The following is a 16,360-nucleotide window of genomic DNA, read 5'->3' as shown; positions in this document are numbered from 1 at the left end:
TTACAGCAAATATTAACTTTTAACTATGCAGTCAAACACAAAGGGTTATTCATAGGTGAAACACAGAAAATACACACAGTCATAATCAAACTATTTGACAAAGGTATAAAATTAAAGATACAGAATTTATTTCAACCAGATGAGTGACATTATGTAATTTTTTTTTACAAATGATAAGATTCAGTGTAACTCAAACACATCACTAAACTATTGCTACTGCATGATACTGAATGCATTTCATACTTTAATGGTTGATACCCAAGGTTGGATTTCCAAGCAACTGCCCAAGGGTCCCAAACCCCCAAACGCTCCAGGTACACTGCATGTAACTGGGTTTTGGTAATTTTGTTAGCTGCAGATTTATGGAATTTGCACTACTAAAGTACAATATCAACAGTAAGGCAGGTTCTGCATTATTATATCATGTTGTGGCCCTGTGTCAAAATCTACAATTAACGTTTTATTTTAGTTTATATTGTGCATGCATGGTTTTTCTAAATATAGTTGTTTTTAATCAAATTACCACAAACTAACTGACGCACAGAAATCTTGCAGCCAGGTAGCATTACTCAGAGCACTTATTGGGACATACACGATGCACAGAAGGTGGGTAGGTGGAGGGTAAACAGGGGCCCAACAGAAACATTGGTTTTTTGCCCACCTTTCTGCCTTATTGATAGGAACAATATTTATTGGAAAAATGCCTATCAAAATAAACAAGTGGTCCTCTTACAAAGTGCTGTCAATGCAACTGTCCCACATGGCATCCTTCCAGGAAAAATACATATCATAATGCCAGCCTTAGGATAACTGAGTTGTCATTACAAGAATATTTACACTACAGGTGCCTTGTACAGCAACTCATCATCATATGAACTGGTGAGAAATTGATGGTGCACAATTTTCCAGGCAAGCCCCTTCATCTCATGCCGCAGCTTTCTGTCTGTTGTGTTTGGCAAACCACTCGTCGCTTTTATCTTCGACCATAGCCTTAAAAAAAACAAGTTTAAAAGCATTAAGAGCACTGGCACAGTTAATATCCAACCAACACATGTTGCATATTTAATGTAGAGAGGAAAATATTGGAGCGACACCAACCTTATCAAGCAGTTCATTTCCTTTGGGGTCCACCATGGACAGTTGCCTGAAAGCCTCGTCTCCCACAAAGCAAATCTCATGACTATCCTAAAAAAACAAACATTTCTGTTAACATTATTTTTTTTAACAGAGATGAACTTCACTTGATTACATAATTATATTGATAATGTGCTTACTGGGTCAGCCAAAATAACCACTTCTACTGTGGCTTTTCCAGGAGTGTCCAGGCTGACTAATGGAGTGAGAATTTTCTGATTTTCCTTTTTCATCAAGGCTTCGAGCTCAGGCAGCTGTGGAATATAATAAAATATTAATGATGAAAATGATGATTATTGTTCTCTAATATTAACAAACACCAGGATGTATCCATTAAACAATATTTTACTTGCTCCCGTGGGCATGAAAATGCTATTCTCCCAAACGCTGTTCCATGATCTACTTTCCCACCGATATCATGAAGCTCCAGTTTACACTGCATAAAGATAATATAAAAAAAAATATAATGAAAAAATTCAGACTAAAATAATTCCTGATTTATTAACATAAAACACACACAAAACAATTATTTCTTTGATACTTGACTCACTTGAGTGTCTGCAAAACCCATCAGCACTGTTTTCTTTTCCTCGTTCTTTTCCATCACCTTCATTCCCAAGAGTGTCGACCAGTAGTGGGTCGATCTCTGGAGGTCTGATACTCCGAGACAAACCTTCTGCACAGGGTCTGGGAACAAACGATCAAAGGTTACAGGTGATCAATAACAGAAGCAAAAAAAAAAAAAAAACAGTATGGCATGCTTAAACACCTGTAATGACCAAACAGAGAGCTTCTGCTGAATGCTTTCCTCCTAATCATACTGCACTTATTTCTGTGCCTGTTGCTCTGTACTGCATTAAAGATATAGTGGAGCAATTTTTCATGCAAGTTGTTGTCAACCATGCAGTGGAGGCTTTAAGACAAAGTCATGACATGGTTATTTTACAAAAGTTTTTTGCTCAAGTACACTTAAAAGTCTTTTTTAAGCATACCATAATTGTTTCTCACTAGATATTATGGTTTATGAATTAATCAATGAATAATTTACTCAATAAAATACACAATATATTGACATGTGCTTACTGAGTAACCAATAAATTTAATTAAATGACTATTACTATAAATAAATGTATAATGTTATGAAACTAAGCCACTCTTTGCATTTGTGAAGCTGTAACCAACTGATATTTGGTATTTTTGCTTGATACATGTGATAAAATGACTACAATTATTAATTCATTTTCAAAACTGTACTCTTTTGAGAGAAAACACAGAAATAAGACCCATGACACTCACCACTGGGAGGCTGCTCTTTGTCCACAAGGTAGAAAGGATACCCTCCTGGAGCCTGGGTCAGATACAGAGCCTCTCCTACCTCAGTAAGAGGCCATCCCAGACGTTTAGCATTGCTTACAGCTTTGCTCGACTGCAGGGTGAGCCCCTAAAGTGAAAACATATGTGACAATATCCCTTTAGAAGGCTGCTTGATGTTGTTGTCCTCTGTAACGTTTCCAAATGAACTCTCACCCACCAAGAAGTCATTGCCAAGTTGATACTCTCCCACCCCATAATTGTATGTCAGTTCAGCAACAAAATGGTCATCTTCTGGACCAAAGCCAACCATTGTCTTGCTCCATTTTCCATCGTAGGGGCTGTGAGGATACAGGATGACTGCAGCGGTCAGTATTAGGATAGTAACAGCTCTGTATAGCTCTGTGTTATACAGCTTTGTGAGTACAAAGTTCAGTTAGTTTAAGATCATATCATATCTACCCATTACAAGTTGCTTTGCAGCCTTCCTCAAACTCTTCATGGCGTAAAATCTAAAATGGATAAGAAGGCATGAGAAAGAATAAGCATTCAGTATGAAAACACTCGAGTTTCACTCATGTGACACAAGAGGAATTAGCTATCCGCGTAACGCTGTGCAGCTGAGATTATCGGATCATCAACTAAAGTTGATCAGTGCCACCAGACACATCTGGCCATTAAATCAAGCTCACAAAAAGTACCTTCATGCCCAGAACATCACGGTAAAACGTGGCTGTTTTGGCCCTGTCACCAACTTTGAAAACATAATGCAGCGCTCGTCTCAAAGCCATACTTGACAGATATTTTGATGGCTGTAACATTACTGCAGATCGGTGTGCAGGGAACGATTAAGCTTCCTTGTTGATCGATTTTTCTGTCGTCGATTGGTGGAAAGTAAATACAAATGAGCAAACAGCAGGCATTTACAATTGCAAATACAATTCCCACATATTATTTAATCTTTGTCAATTAATTAATATTATTATATAATTATGGATTTTGCCGTTACGCAAAATAGAAAGTAGTAAAACTACGTTCGCCACCCCTTGCGATTCAGGTTAATGGTATCACCCATGTCGCACTCTCTCGCGAGGTTACAGTTGAGCTGCAACTTTTGACCTAAAGTAGGAAATAAAAAGAAGAACAAATATTGAAAAGATAATGTAATTAATTTGGTAACATCTTCGGGGCAGTACACCCCCACGCAGTGAATTGTTAACGTTACCAAATAAACTAGATTCATTTTAGATGCGTAAATATAGTATGACCTACATTACAACTGGTGGCGGTAAGTAGGTTAGCTTGGGTTAGTAACGTAACACCGTTCTGTTAAACAAGAGAAGAAGAAACGGGACAAACATGGCAGCGTACATGAGAAGCGTGACATGTCTTGTTTCCATAGAGCGAAACGCTTTTCTAACAAGGGGAAGCGGTATTGTTGTGGAATCTAAACGTTATGTACGCGGACTGAGGAGGAAACCTGTGAGAGTGCTGTTTCCAGAAAACGAGACGGATAAAGTCCTCAAGCCGCCGCCACAGTCTCAGTCAGGAGGGCAACACGTCAAGAGGGACAAGGAGGCAAAAGTCACAGCTACATCAAGGCATCTTGAAGAAAATGACTTTGTCAAGGCGAGGAGTAATGTGCAGTCAACTATAAAACATGCTCACGTTACTGTTACAAAGGATCAAATTGATGGACTGCGCTTCGAGAGGGCTTTCCCTGGAGATAAAAGACTGGCGTAAGTCACAGTATGATGCAGTGTGGATTATTCCTGATTGTCACAGATCGCAGAACCATTCAAAGAAGAGAGGGGCCATTCTGCCTGGCTAGATGTTGAACCCTAAATACTTCTTTGGTACTGACCAAAATGTGTCTATAGATAATTGAAACTGTTAAAAAGCTGACATCAAATGGCTGGTCAGATTCATAATGTTGCTTACTCATTGTTTGATCAGATTGTGCCAGATTTAAATCAAAATTGTGCCCATTTTAGATTATTCCGGCAAACTTCTTGTAAGGTTACTTGTGTCTAGACAACATTTAACATCTGAGAAGTTTGGTGTCTTCTGTTAAATGGAAAAAAAAAAAGTTTTGGAAAAATGTTTATATTCCTCGAAGCAAGGTATCAAAAAAGCATATTTTTGGTTCCAATACTGTTGGATAGTAATACGAAGTTTTAAGCCGTTTTTCTCAGTTGACAATTTCACTTTTGCCTTTTTGCTCTTGTAGGACATAAGCATACTATAATTTACACTGTTTCCAAAATTGTAATCAGAATTATGATAATTAGTCATGTTCTCACTCTGCCTGTTATCCATCTCCCCTCGTCTGTCCTTCAGGAGGGTAGTGAGTGTTGCTCGTTCCAGGACGTTTCGGGAGCACCAGGGTAAAATCCTCCTGGAGGGCAGACGTTTGATCTGTGACGCCCTGGATGCTGGAGCCAACCCACAGATGGTGTTCTTCAGTACAGTGGATCGGCTCCGAGAGCTGCCCTTAGACAAGCTGAAAAGGGCCACGCTAGTCAAAGTCAAGTTTGAGGACATCAAGATCTGGTCTGACCTTGTGGCGCCACAAGGGGTGATCGGTGAGGGTCACAAATTTTGTTTTGGTTCATTATGAAGCACAGATACTCTGAGTTGTTGCTAACTTGGACCTCTTCTTCTGCAGCCATATTTTCTCGCCCGGACCCGTCACGGTTGAACTTCGCAAATAGAGGTGATTCGGTGCCGTTGTCCCTGATATGCGACAACATCCGAGACCCTGGCAACCTTGGGACTATGCTGCGATGTGCTGCTGCTGCTGGCTGCCATAATGTCCTGCTCACCAAGGGTATGCTCATGTTATCAATTAAAGATGTGAACAAGTGAACTCCACTTCTTGAAAATGGCTTTACTTTTTTGCTTGCAGGTTTTCAAATCTGTTTTATTTTTTCCACTTACAGGTTGTGTTGACACTTGGGAGCCTAAAGTCCTGCGTGCAGCAATGGGCGCCCATTTCCGCCTTGCCATCTATCCAAGCTTGGGCTGGGATGATATTGAAAATCATCTCCCCAAACCTGTGACTGTCCATGTGGCTGACAGCAGCTGTGGCGTTGACAGAAGTCGAGAAAAAGAGGATTCACAAGTTAATGTGTCTCACAAACCCTCCAAAGCAGGAGACTATAGCTGGGTCAGCACAAGGCCTAATCACAATAACATGTGCTACGAGGAATACACTTCTGATTCTGACTCAGATAGTGACCACGAGGGACTTTTACTTCCCAGAGTGGACGCAAAGCTGTACCATGAGAGCTGGGCTCAGAGTCCCACTGCTCTTGTGATAGGTGGAGAGACACAGGGTCTGAGTCTAGAAGCAGTCGAGTTGGCTGAGAAAACTGCCGGTCACAGGCTCTTTATTCCTGTCGTTCCTGATGTGGACAGCTTGAATTCAGCCATGGCCGCCAGTATCCTTTTGTTTGAGGGCAGGAAGCAACTGTTAAAACTAATGCAGACACCTGGATGGAAACGGAAATCTAAAGCTGAGCAGCAGTTTTCATGATGTTCATTCTAAATAGCGGTATGTAACTTCTGGTGTACATTTGTCCTTGTTACTACAGACTGAACACAATAATTTCAATTTCCATTCTACATTGTCTTCTGCTAATAATAAAACACTGAATTTCAATCAAGGGAATTATTTTCATTATCAGTTAATCTGCCGATTCTCTTGATTAATCGTTTTGTCTATAAAATGTCAGAAAATAGTAAAAACTGGTCATTAGAAATTCCCAGAGCCCAAGGTAGCATCTTCAAATTCCTTATTTTATCCAATCATCAGCCCAAAAACCAAAATATTGTCAGTATGCTACCAAAGATGAACAAACACGTCCATCATAGGTGTCCGGTTACACTGTCCAGTTTCCTTTCAGCCAATCAGAATTCAGAATTCTTAGTGGCCATGATATAACACAATAAAGCTCTAATACAGAGACAGGATAGTCCTCTGCATATGGTCAAAGAGCACCATCATTACACCTGTCACGCACAAAAGCAATTTTTTTGATGTAACTATATACAATAAGTCTCACAAGGGAAGGCTGAAATAAACTATAAATCGAGGATTAGAAAAAGTTAAACGACCCTCCCCTGCTCTCAGAAAAAAAGTCAGACTGTACCCTCCCTTTAACAACAAGAAAAAACATATAACCCTCTCCCCCTTTTTTTTTTTAGCCATTCCTCCCTTCTAATAATTTCCATATAGTCCCTAAGTGCCTTAAATAGATGTCTGCACTTCAGGCATATTTATTTTAGAAAGGAGTCACTGTCGCAGTCTTACATCCATCCTTTCCTCTATATCTGCAGCCACATTGTCTATGCAAATATGCAGAACTCACTACATGTTTGCACATGAACAAAAATGAGTCAATCTGCATACTGTCTCCTGTAATAAATGCAACATTTGCATTGAGAGTTTCTTTGAGCCCATTAAGTCGCATTTAAATACTAATAAGAAAGGAGCGGGTGAGTCACTTCATTGTGTGTATTTTACATATCCAAGAGCTAACTTTATTGATAGAACTTAAAAGGGACAAAACTTTGTTCTTGCCAGTGACTTTTTAATGGGTATGAGAAGTCGTGACTGAAGTAACAGAATACAGGGATTTATACATTCAACACTTTTCAAATGCCATTTTTGTGCCTTCAGAAATAACCTGGCCTTGTCATTAGGGGACCTTCACAGAAAGTCCTCATAATGACTTTGAGATGAGAACCACCATTAACAACTGGCAAGAGATGACTTTCACTCACATTGTAACACGCACAACAAGACACAGGTTTTAAAACATCAGTCACTGGTCTGTTACAAGCAAGTATAATGTGATCTTTACTGTATGTGCACATGTCAAACTGTTTTTTACTTTAAATAGGGCCATAAAGGCTTACGGCTACATCCAACTGAGGTTTAACACATTTGCACTACATGTGAATTAGGACTGTAAAAATGCATTTTATTCTTTCTCAACATCATTCAGGAACCAAAAGTAACAATGATCTTGCAGACAAAACAGAAAGCAAAGAATCAGCTGAATAAGTAGGTCCACTGGGTAATTCTCTGGTTCAGAAAAGCTATTGAGTGGGGAAAAAAAAATACAAATACATTTCTTGAGGCAAAAAAAATAATAAAAAGAACCAACAGAATCTCCATATATATTACTGTAGGGACTATCATCAATGCAAGGCACCACAGGAGAAAGAGGACTCCGTGAAAAGAGGAACATGTCTAAAAAAAATGTTAAAATGTCAGTAAAAAGTGAGACATCTCTCTAACAGTCTGACAAAGTCAGGGGGGAGGTGGGAGAGATAGTGGGAGGCTGGGAAGTGTGAGGGGCGTAGCAACAGGTTAGGGTTCGATGATGGAGTGAGTCCCATATAGTATGTCCAATTTATATTTGGACTTCCTCTTCAGATGGGCTCTGGTTTGAGCTTTTCAGCCAGGAAGTCGCTGACAAATTGATCCACTACGGCCGGCGTGATCTCCTCTACGTCGCGCACATACTTGGCACGGGCCGACATGTCCAGGATGGTGAGCAGAGGTGCTGCTTCTGGGAGGTTAGTGTAGTCCCGCAGGGAGTCAGTCATGTCATCCTAAGATAAAAAGAGAAAAAAATTCAGTGATTAGTGTGATATGACATGATGTTACAGTGGTACATTCCTCACATGCATGAATGGATTATTGCATGGGCCTACTGGGAACAAGCCCAAACCAGAGCCTCTGTTTCAAGTGACTTATTTACATGTCTTGTTGGAGAGTTAAAAAAACTCAGTAGAGATGTCTTGATCACTTGTTTTGTTTAGTTTTTTTGCTCACGACATTTTTATCTGCCAATACTTTAGCTATAGTAAGCCTACATCTAAATTGGTAAAGCAATTAAAAAAACAGTTTGCCTACAAAATAGCTCTGCTCTGAAAATAGGTTTCCTTATAAAATTTCCTATAATACTGTGTATAGTGTCCTACAGTTTGACCCCAAGATAAATCTGAGGCGTTATAAGATTATAAAGAATACAAAAACAGAAAAAACTATTGTTTTTTTAGTTTAATTTTGGCTTTTTGTTGTCTCTTAAAAGACAGTGCTGATTTGCTGCACAGTGACCACTAAGTTTATTGAAAAATCATTGTAAATGCAACATTGCAGTGCTGACAGTGTACAGGAATACAAAAACATTTTCTTTTGTGTGATTGCATTTTCTTACACACTTGTTGACTACTCGTGCACTGGACAAAACTTAGTTTGACTTATTTTCTTGTAAATTAACAGACAATTTGACCTCTTCAGGCCTCTTTAAATTACTCAAATAAAACCTGTTTGGTTGAACTAGCCACAACCCGTTGACATATGGAAAACTGACAAGGGTTCCCAAGTAGACATACTTTAGTTTAAAGGGGTTGCAAGTCAATATATACCTTGACAAACATGCAAGTCAAACACTGGATACGTTCCAGGAGAGAAGACACTCTAAATTACACATTTCTCTGCTGCACATCAGTTCAGACTTGCTTTTGGCGAAGGAAACTAGGACAGCACCCATTGCTTGAACTATGCCACATTAAGATTACCCCATAAAATTCAGAACTGCCTGGCACAATCTTTATTAATGCACACTTCTTGAAAGAGAATATGAAACTCTCTCCTCTCTTCCATCTTCCTGCAGGCAGCCTGCCCAGAGAGACCAGAGAGCTGCTGCTTAGTCACACATCCGGCTGTGTGGAAAGACAGGAAGCAACCAGGTGGGGGTCCAACGACATCCACATTTTTTCAAAAGCTCACTTACATCAGATGTAAGTCTCAACATCTGATATGGGCAGGATAAGAGCAGCGCAGAATTGTGAACGTTGAAAATAGATTGCTGCTGGATTTGGTGGGGAGTCCAGTTTTATGCAGTTATTTTGAAAGGGCTTCACCCATGTTCTGCCTGAGGCTTGATGTCACCTTTCACCCTTTACAACTCCTGTAGTCACAGGTAACAGAAATTAATCATGAGCAGGCAGCAACTTTCAAACAAGCTCAAATGGGCCATTAATTATTGAGACTGAATAAGAAATCACACCCTTTTGTAATTCAGCTTTATTTCCAGCCGGGTGTGCTTCTGGAATCGGCATTCCTACCTTGACAGAGATCCATTATTCTAGACTTCTCTAAGTCGGATGGATTTCATGCGTTTTGCTTTGTAAGGTCACACAGTTCACTTATTAAATGTACACAGCTACTATCATTTGAGACATTCTCCTTTTCTCCTGACAGCATGACCTGATATCCCCTCAGCTTAGTTTGCTGGCTCAGAGGGAGACTCGCAAAGATTAAAGATCAGTTTCATATGGAAAAGATTATGTTAAAAATGCAGAACTAACAAGAAAGGGCCAGAGGGTGGCACTGCAACAAAGAGTTGGACTCCTCATGGAGGCAGCGCCTCTGATGTTAATACGGTTACTGATTTATGTGCCAATATGAGTTTTGTCAAAACACAGTCAAAGATAAAGCGACTTTGGATGGATTTCCTGCTACATACAACGCTCAAGCATTCCCTCCTTTCAGGCCTCTTTGTTGTGTCTCCTCTGTTATCAGAAAATCCGCAGCTATTCTTACTAAATGGATCAAACCACACAATCAGCTCTCAGACTTCTCTTTGAATAGCTTGGCTGCGCTGCTACCTAAAAAGGATAATTATGCCAAGATGAAGTCCTGTACTTTGCAAAACTGCTAACAGATGGAACAGATGAGTTGCAGTGTGGTATTTTGTTGTAGGCAGCTAACTTCCTCTGAATGGAGCCCATTTTATTACGCTGCAAATCACCATACATTGACCACTTAATACTCACAGATGTAAGCTGTCACTAAGGACAATGTTGTTATGAGTGAAATACTGCTTTATTCTTCTACTACAAATAAAAGCTTTGTCTCACATGCTCTCTTGCAGCCATACTAAGTGTAGATTATAGATCACCTGGGCACACAGTGTAAAGAAACCGCAAAGAGAGAAATTCCACAAATCTGTCACAATCAGGCCTGTTAAACCTCTCCAATATGAGAAGATGTAATCTCTGCATCAGTCTTCGCCCCCGTAGGAAGTCATGCATCTTCTTTTGTTTGGCTTCTCTGCTTGTGTAAACTGCTTCTCGTGAGGTGCAGCCATCCCAGAGGCCCCCCACCCTCTGCAGCTCAGCTCAGAACAAAAAAGACAAAAGGGCCTCACTGCTGTAGCTCGCACTCACAGCTGTGATAAGGCTCAGCATGTGTTTACCGTGTGGAACCTGCTGGGCCTTGTCAGGCTTATTCTGATTATTGATGCACTGTGGCATTTCACAGACGATGACCATCTGATAAGGCATGAACTGAGAATGATAACATGCCTCCCCCCTGGCCTCTAAGCTGGGCCTGCGTCTATCTCACTGGCCAGCTTCGATGTCTTGAGGAAGAGTCATTGTGAAATTTTGGATACTCTCAACAACAATTGCTCCTCAGTTTATATTGCTGAAAGTGAAAACATCTTTGACTGGTGTACGCAAATGGGGATAAAAACACAGCAAATTTAAACAACTGAAGAACATCGAGTTACATGACGTACAAAGCGATAAAAACACAAATTCTTCATGTGAGCCTACACCCGGTACTCATTTTTAAATATTGATGCTATGTGAAGAAACAACTTTCAATGTGTTCAGAATTAAATAATAATAAAAGTCTATATGCCATGCTAGCAGCTCTGTGAGGCTGTACTTAGCTTTGAGCTATAAGCTAACATCAGCATGCTAACATGCTAATGTTTAGTAGGTATAATGTTTACCATGTTCACCGTCTTAGTTTAACGAGTTAGCATGCTAACATTTGCTAATTAGCACAAAACACATAATTAGTTTTGCAGTTATTTGGTCATAAAAGTATTGAACGACCTAAAGTGTGAATAGAGCAGCAACTAACAATTATTTTCATTATCGAATAATCTACAAATTTTTTCCTAGATTAATTGATTAATCGATTAAACATTTGGTTTATAAAACAAGATGGCATGAGCAAATGTCTTGTTTTGTCAGACCAACAGTCCAAAACCCAAAAATACTCAAATTACAATAAAAGAAGATCAAGAAAAGCTACAATGTGAACCTCATGGTGGCGCTACAGAAAAAGTCAGGGGATCACCAAAGACAGTGTGTGTCATCCTAGTATGGCTGATATTATAATATTTATTGAGCTTTACATACAAAATCAAGCATGGGAAAACAAAGAGGCAACAGTCACTACTGCTTGCCACAAAAATCTGTTAAATTCTTATGTGACTGGATAATACCACTAGAGTTCATTTTGCATGCAACAGCCAGTTCACAGCAGACATGAAAGAACAAAAGATCTTTCATTCTGCGTTATATAAATCAATATACTACTCTGTGGTGTATAGTTTTTTTCAGTAGGGTAAGAAGATCCTGTGTCATTCTGCCCGGCCTCCCCCTGAGATACTGCCAACATACTGCTGTCTCATGGACACAGAAAACCCAGCAGCTGGCCTGGCAAGGAGAGTGTGACTACCAGGGCTACCCCGGGCCAAGGTGCAGGAGTCTGAGCCCAGAGACTGGAAGCTTCACTCTCTGAATGTCTGAAACGGGAAGTGATATCTGACCGTGAACCCGATGTGAAAATGAAACCTGGTGAATTCATAGCCGGTTGAGCAAGAGCCAGGAAATTATACCTGCACTACATGGATGTAAAAATATCTGCCTTAGCATGTGTGCCACAAAGGACACAAAGTAAACTTAGACTGCAGCTATAACACACGCTTCTGAATCACTACAAGCTCCAGTGCAACAATGTTTCTTTGTGTTAGGTCAAATAAATATTGGCACACAGACAATGAACACAAAACACAAAACTTAAGCTTTTCTTGATCTGTGTACATATGTCAGTAACATTTCAAGGCTGACATCAGAGTGGAGCGGCGTTGGACAGACACACACAGGGTCAGACAGTTAGCACATGTGCAAGCCCCACGGCCGAAACCTGAGCCTGTCCTTGGTGTGTGTGACACGAGAACCCAGTCCTCCCAGACTGCAGGGCAGAGAGAACTGGGAGAAAGGGGAGCTGGAGGGCAGAGAGCAGGGGAACTGGGGAGAGGTAGCTAATCTGGTAATTATGTCTGCTGCTGCTGCTAACTCTACCAGCTCTGGAAAGGTCGAGACAGAACAACATGAGATAACAAGAGTTATGAAAACTCCATGGGTTGTCCCACACAGGGAAGACATGGGAGAAGATAAAGTAGAAGATGAAGGGATTATTTAGAGGGAGTAGAGAAAGACTGCTGGCACGCTCTGGGTCTAAGGGCACCCAGTTGAATTCTGGGTCATGGATAGGAGTGAGTGTCACTCTTGCAGGTTCAAGAGGTTCAAAGAGGGGCCTCTTATGGTGTCATTTCAACATAGGCCAAAGTGTTGGGTGCAGATACAAACCAGGGACTTACAATATGTGATTAGAGCCCAACTGATAAATTGGCTGGGCCACATGTTGGCCAATATCAATCTCGGAACCCATCAGCTATTGTCTGACGATGATTTAGTCTCTGGGGGCAACGGCCAATGATTCGGGGCTTCCGGTGTAGCCAGCAGATATCCTGGCCAAGACTTCCTCTTCCGTGCGCCGGACATTGTTTACAGTCCGATTAGCAACTTGAGGCGTGAGAATGGAGTTGGAGTTGAGAGACGACGTCTACGACCGGATTGTTTCACAAGTAGCCAGTTTACAAAGCTAATAAAAAGCTAAAAATTGTCAGACAATAGACGATGGGCTCCGAGATTGCATTTCGGCCAATGCGTTCCACCTCTTGTGCTCTCCAGACGGACTGTTTACCTGCATGCAACCAAAGACCGCTCAAACATGGATTGGTCAATACTACTCGCACTACAAACGGACTACAAACTGAAACAAGAACACTTCTGATACCAAAATCTTGTCCCTTGCCTACAGATTCTGCATTTATATTCAGATATCTGTTTATAGAGATTCGGCCAATATTAGCTCATTACAGATACACTGGTATCGGTGTACAACATATAGGCCGATAAGTAAACTGTTGGAGGGTTTTTGTTGTTGCTGATTTGTTGGAAACAGTGTTTCCATTACATAGTTTGTTTTTTGACACTGTTAAGTCTTGGTGGCAATTCTTTAATAACCAAATTTAAAGTTATATTAACAATGAATCACATGATTATGTGTAATTTGAAAGGAGTCACTTGTAGTGGCAAACCCAATGAAAATTATCACCTGACACTGCAGTTCCTTTCAGCTCTATAGAACATTTTGGCATCTTTTAGCTCATAGTTTTGGTTTTCTAGCCTGCAACTTTACCGTTTTGTTCACTCTCACCGCTCCCATAGTGTAATTTTAATTCAACAAGCAGACAGACAAAGTTAGCGACTAGCTGGTGAACATAGTGGAGCGTTTAGCAGCTAAAGAGGTTGGTGGTACATAGTTGGGCCACATACTTAGTACATATTTATCATAATTCTTTAAAAAACTAAATCAAGGGATCCTAATCAGAAATTATTGTTTATGTTACATGTTTATGTAAAAAAATAATATTGACCAATAAATCATTATCAGGTTTTTTAAACTCTTGAATATCAAGATCAGCCTCAAAAATCCAGTATCAGTCAGGCTATATACTATATGTGATAACTAAAGCACATGGCCAAGCACAGCATAACAAACACTCACAGATGAGTTACTGCATGTCATACAAGAATAGACCCAACTTCAGCTATGCAAGTTTGTGTGAAATGGCATATTACTCTGTCTTGAGTGGCTTATCTCACCTCTCCAGCCACAAAGAACAGCAGCGGCGTCTCCTCCTCCTTGGCTTTGTACTTGGCCATAAGCTTCTCTGCTATTGGCTGAATCAACTCCTTGGCTGGCTCCAATTCACCTTCCTCCTCAGCGTCTGAACGAATCAGGAAAGAGACGCAGAAAGTTGTTAAAAGTATGAGAGAAAAAAAGCCACCCCGGGAGAGGGAAAATGCACAGATGAGTGAAATGGGAAGCAAGGAAGGTGAGATGACTGGTGGACAGATGAGTGAGGACATCAAAGGAACTGTACAGATGGTCTCTGTCTTGTTTTGTAATCCAGTTTGACCTCAAGAGACACCTGGGTGGTCTCAAATTTTGAGGGTGCCCCGTTTTGGTGCCTCATTGTCCCGTTTTGTTATCATGTCAAACTTTGACAGTTAGTCCTTCTCTGTCCTCACCAGTAGCAAACTGTCCTACATTCATGTCAAGTCATTTTTCTATGCTATTCACAAACCTCCTGCATTATGCTTCTTTGCACCTTCTGTATTAGCATATAAATAGAACACTTCCCACAGACCTTTGGACCTTTCAACACTGGAAGAGTTTTCCACAGAGTCTGACATTCAATATGCTCCACATAAATACCACTCCATTCACGCACAAGGAGCTCCAGGCAGAGCCCCATGTGGAGCTGCAGAGGCTGCATCATAAATGCCGGTCCACTCACCCACAAACAGGACAAGGCAGGGCCCCTCGTGGAGCTGCACGGCATTGGACTCGCTGAGCTCGAGCACGGGCCGGGGGTGCCAGGGGAAGAGCCGACACTCCGGGTCGTTCAGCACCTCAACACGGCCCTGTCGCGTGATCATGTGACCTTCTGCATCCAGCAGAATCAGCGTGGGAATACCTGGCGAGGGAGAGAGAGGAGTTGAAGATGCTGTGAGAGGAAGACAAAGAGGAGGGCAGGAAACGGGCAAGAGCGGGGGAGGTGGTTTGGGTCATTTCCGTTAATTATCGCCTCATGACGCAGACTGCTCCCTCTCCCACTGAGATGTTCTTTGTTGTGTGGATGTTTTAGGCCTTTTTTGACCAGTTTTTGCCTCTGTGGTGACTTTCAACTCTCTCCAGCTCTGTCTGCTTTCACTCCTGATGTTCCCACTTTTCTTACATGACCCTATTTTCATATCATTGGCTCCCACCCTCCTTATGATTACAGTCTCCTTGCCTTATTAACAGCCTTATCAGAAGCAGACACCATCCAGGAGCAAACAGTGTACGTGAGTGAGTGTGTTCCTGTCTGCGCGTATGGACTGAAGTCAACAGAGGTGGGGGCCATCATGAACTGCATGGGTTTGAGTGCGGGAGGGGGGCAGTGTTGACTCGTCCTCCACTGCATTCCTCACATTCTTTGCAGGAGAGGCTGAGAGCCAGCTCTTGCTGACTTTGTCCACAGTCCTCTGCACACACACACACAGAGGAGGGAATCAGGAGAAAAGAGTGAGGCACAGAGGGAGAGGCGCAGCACTTCCGTAGTGAACAAGACCGTAAACTTGATAACCGGCCCACATTCCTCAGACTGCAGGGCAATCTGTGTTGCTGTTTGCCTGCCCAGCACAGAGAACTGTCAGACATTGTGCCAGCGTTTCAATGTGAGACATAACTAAGCTGGGCAGGGAAAAAAAATCTAAACCCTCTCCTCTGAGCTTGAAGATCTGAAGCAACATATATAAGGAGGAGGTGGCTGTACAATACCTTGTATTCCATAGAGTCTGTTGAGTCGTGATCGCCGAGCCTCATCTGGATATGGCACTGCCAACCACGGCATCTCGCTAAAGTACTGCTTAAAAGACTCCTCTGATCTGGAGTAGTTGGAAAGCACCAAACAGCAACATGAACAGATGATGATTTGGTGGTCTCAATTAACAGCTAAATAGAGAAGACTGATTATTTGTGTCCTTGACAGACAGAGATAGATGTGCATGTCAATCTTACCTGTCAGCGCTGACAAACACGATCTCAAACTTCTGACCCGACTCTTTGACGGTTCGATATGTTTCCACCAAGACCCGGGTCAAACTGCGGCATGGCGGGCACTAACAGAGAGAGAAA

The 16,360-nt window shown here is 41.4% G+C and overlaps 3 protein-coding genes across 6 annotated transcripts in view; 1 reads left to right on the top strand and 2 right to left on the bottom strand.

Annotated features, from left to right (window-relative positions):
• Positions 1–106: 106 nt before the first annotated feature.
• Positions 107–3,307, bottom strand: glod4 (glyoxalase domain containing 4). 2 transcript variants are annotated; one of them, XM_044203118.1, is made up of 9 exons: positions 3,147–3,307; positions 2,908–2,957; positions 2,666–2,786; positions 2,431–2,575; positions 1,685–1,821; positions 1,484–1,570; positions 1,275–1,388; positions 1,099–1,185; positions 107–990 (listed from the first exon to the last, which is right to left on the bottom strand). In XM_044203118.1, the coding sequence occupies exons 1-9, from the start codon at positions 3,264–3,266 to the stop codon at positions 925–927; spliced, it is 927 nt and encodes a 308-aa protein (XP_044059053.1). In that variant the 5' UTR covers positions 3,267–3,307; the 3' UTR covers positions 107–924. The 2 variants fall into 2 exon arrangements, with proteins under 2 accessions (XP_044059053.1, XP_044059054.1); XM_044203119.1 differs by lacking the exon at positions 1,484–1,570.
• A 216-nt stretch (positions 3,308–3,523) lies between these two features.
• mrm3a (mitochondrial rRNA methyltransferase 3a) lies at positions 3,524–10,389 on the top strand. Of its 2 annotated transcripts, XM_044203113.1 has the most exons (5): positions 3,524–4,184; positions 4,786–5,030; positions 5,114–5,275; positions 5,388–6,001; positions 9,138–10,389. In XM_044203113.1, exons 1-4 carry the CDS (start codon positions 3,805–3,807, stop codon positions 5,981–5,983), a joined length of 1,383 nt encoding a protein of 460 aa, XP_044059048.1. In that variant the 5' UTR covers positions 3,524–3,804; the 3' UTR covers positions 5,984–6,001; positions 9,138–10,389. The 2 variants fall into 2 exon arrangements, with proteins under 2 accessions (XP_044059048.1, XP_044059047.1); XM_044203112.1 differs by lacking the exon at positions 9,138–10,389 and having other exon boundaries at positions 5,388–6,109.
• nxn (nucleoredoxin) overlaps positions 7,020–16,360 on the bottom strand; it is a 57,147-nt gene continuing 47,806 nt past the window's right edge. The window contains exons 4-9 of one of the 2 annotated variants that reach the window (XM_044203116.1): positions 16,244–16,344; positions 16,004–16,110; positions 15,655–15,708; positions 14,979–15,158; positions 14,281–14,405; positions 7,020–8,070 (exon numbers count right to left, since the gene is read on the bottom strand). In XM_044203116.1, the coding sequence (XP_044059051.1) occupies positions 7,888–8,070; positions 14,281–14,405; positions 14,979–15,158; positions 15,655–15,708; positions 16,004–16,110; positions 16,244–16,344 (750 nt within the window). In that variant the 3' untranslated portion in view covers positions 7,020–7,887. The remainder of the gene's footprint in view (positions 8,071–14,280; positions 14,406–14,978; positions 15,159–15,654; positions 15,709–16,003; positions 16,111–16,243; positions 16,345–16,360) is intronic. The other variant, XM_044203117.1, reaches the window with a different exon arrangement.

Source organism: Siniperca chuatsi, linkage group LG7, assembly GCF_020085105.1.
Source record: "Siniperca chuatsi isolate FFG_IHB_CAS linkage group LG7, ASM2008510v1, whole genome shotgun sequence".
NCBI lineage: Eukaryota > Metazoa > Chordata > Actinopteri > Centrarchiformes > Sinipercidae > Siniperca > Siniperca chuatsi.
The sequence above is the reverse complement of the archived record's forward strand: the minus strand, read 5'-3'. Positions and strand labels throughout refer to the sequence as shown.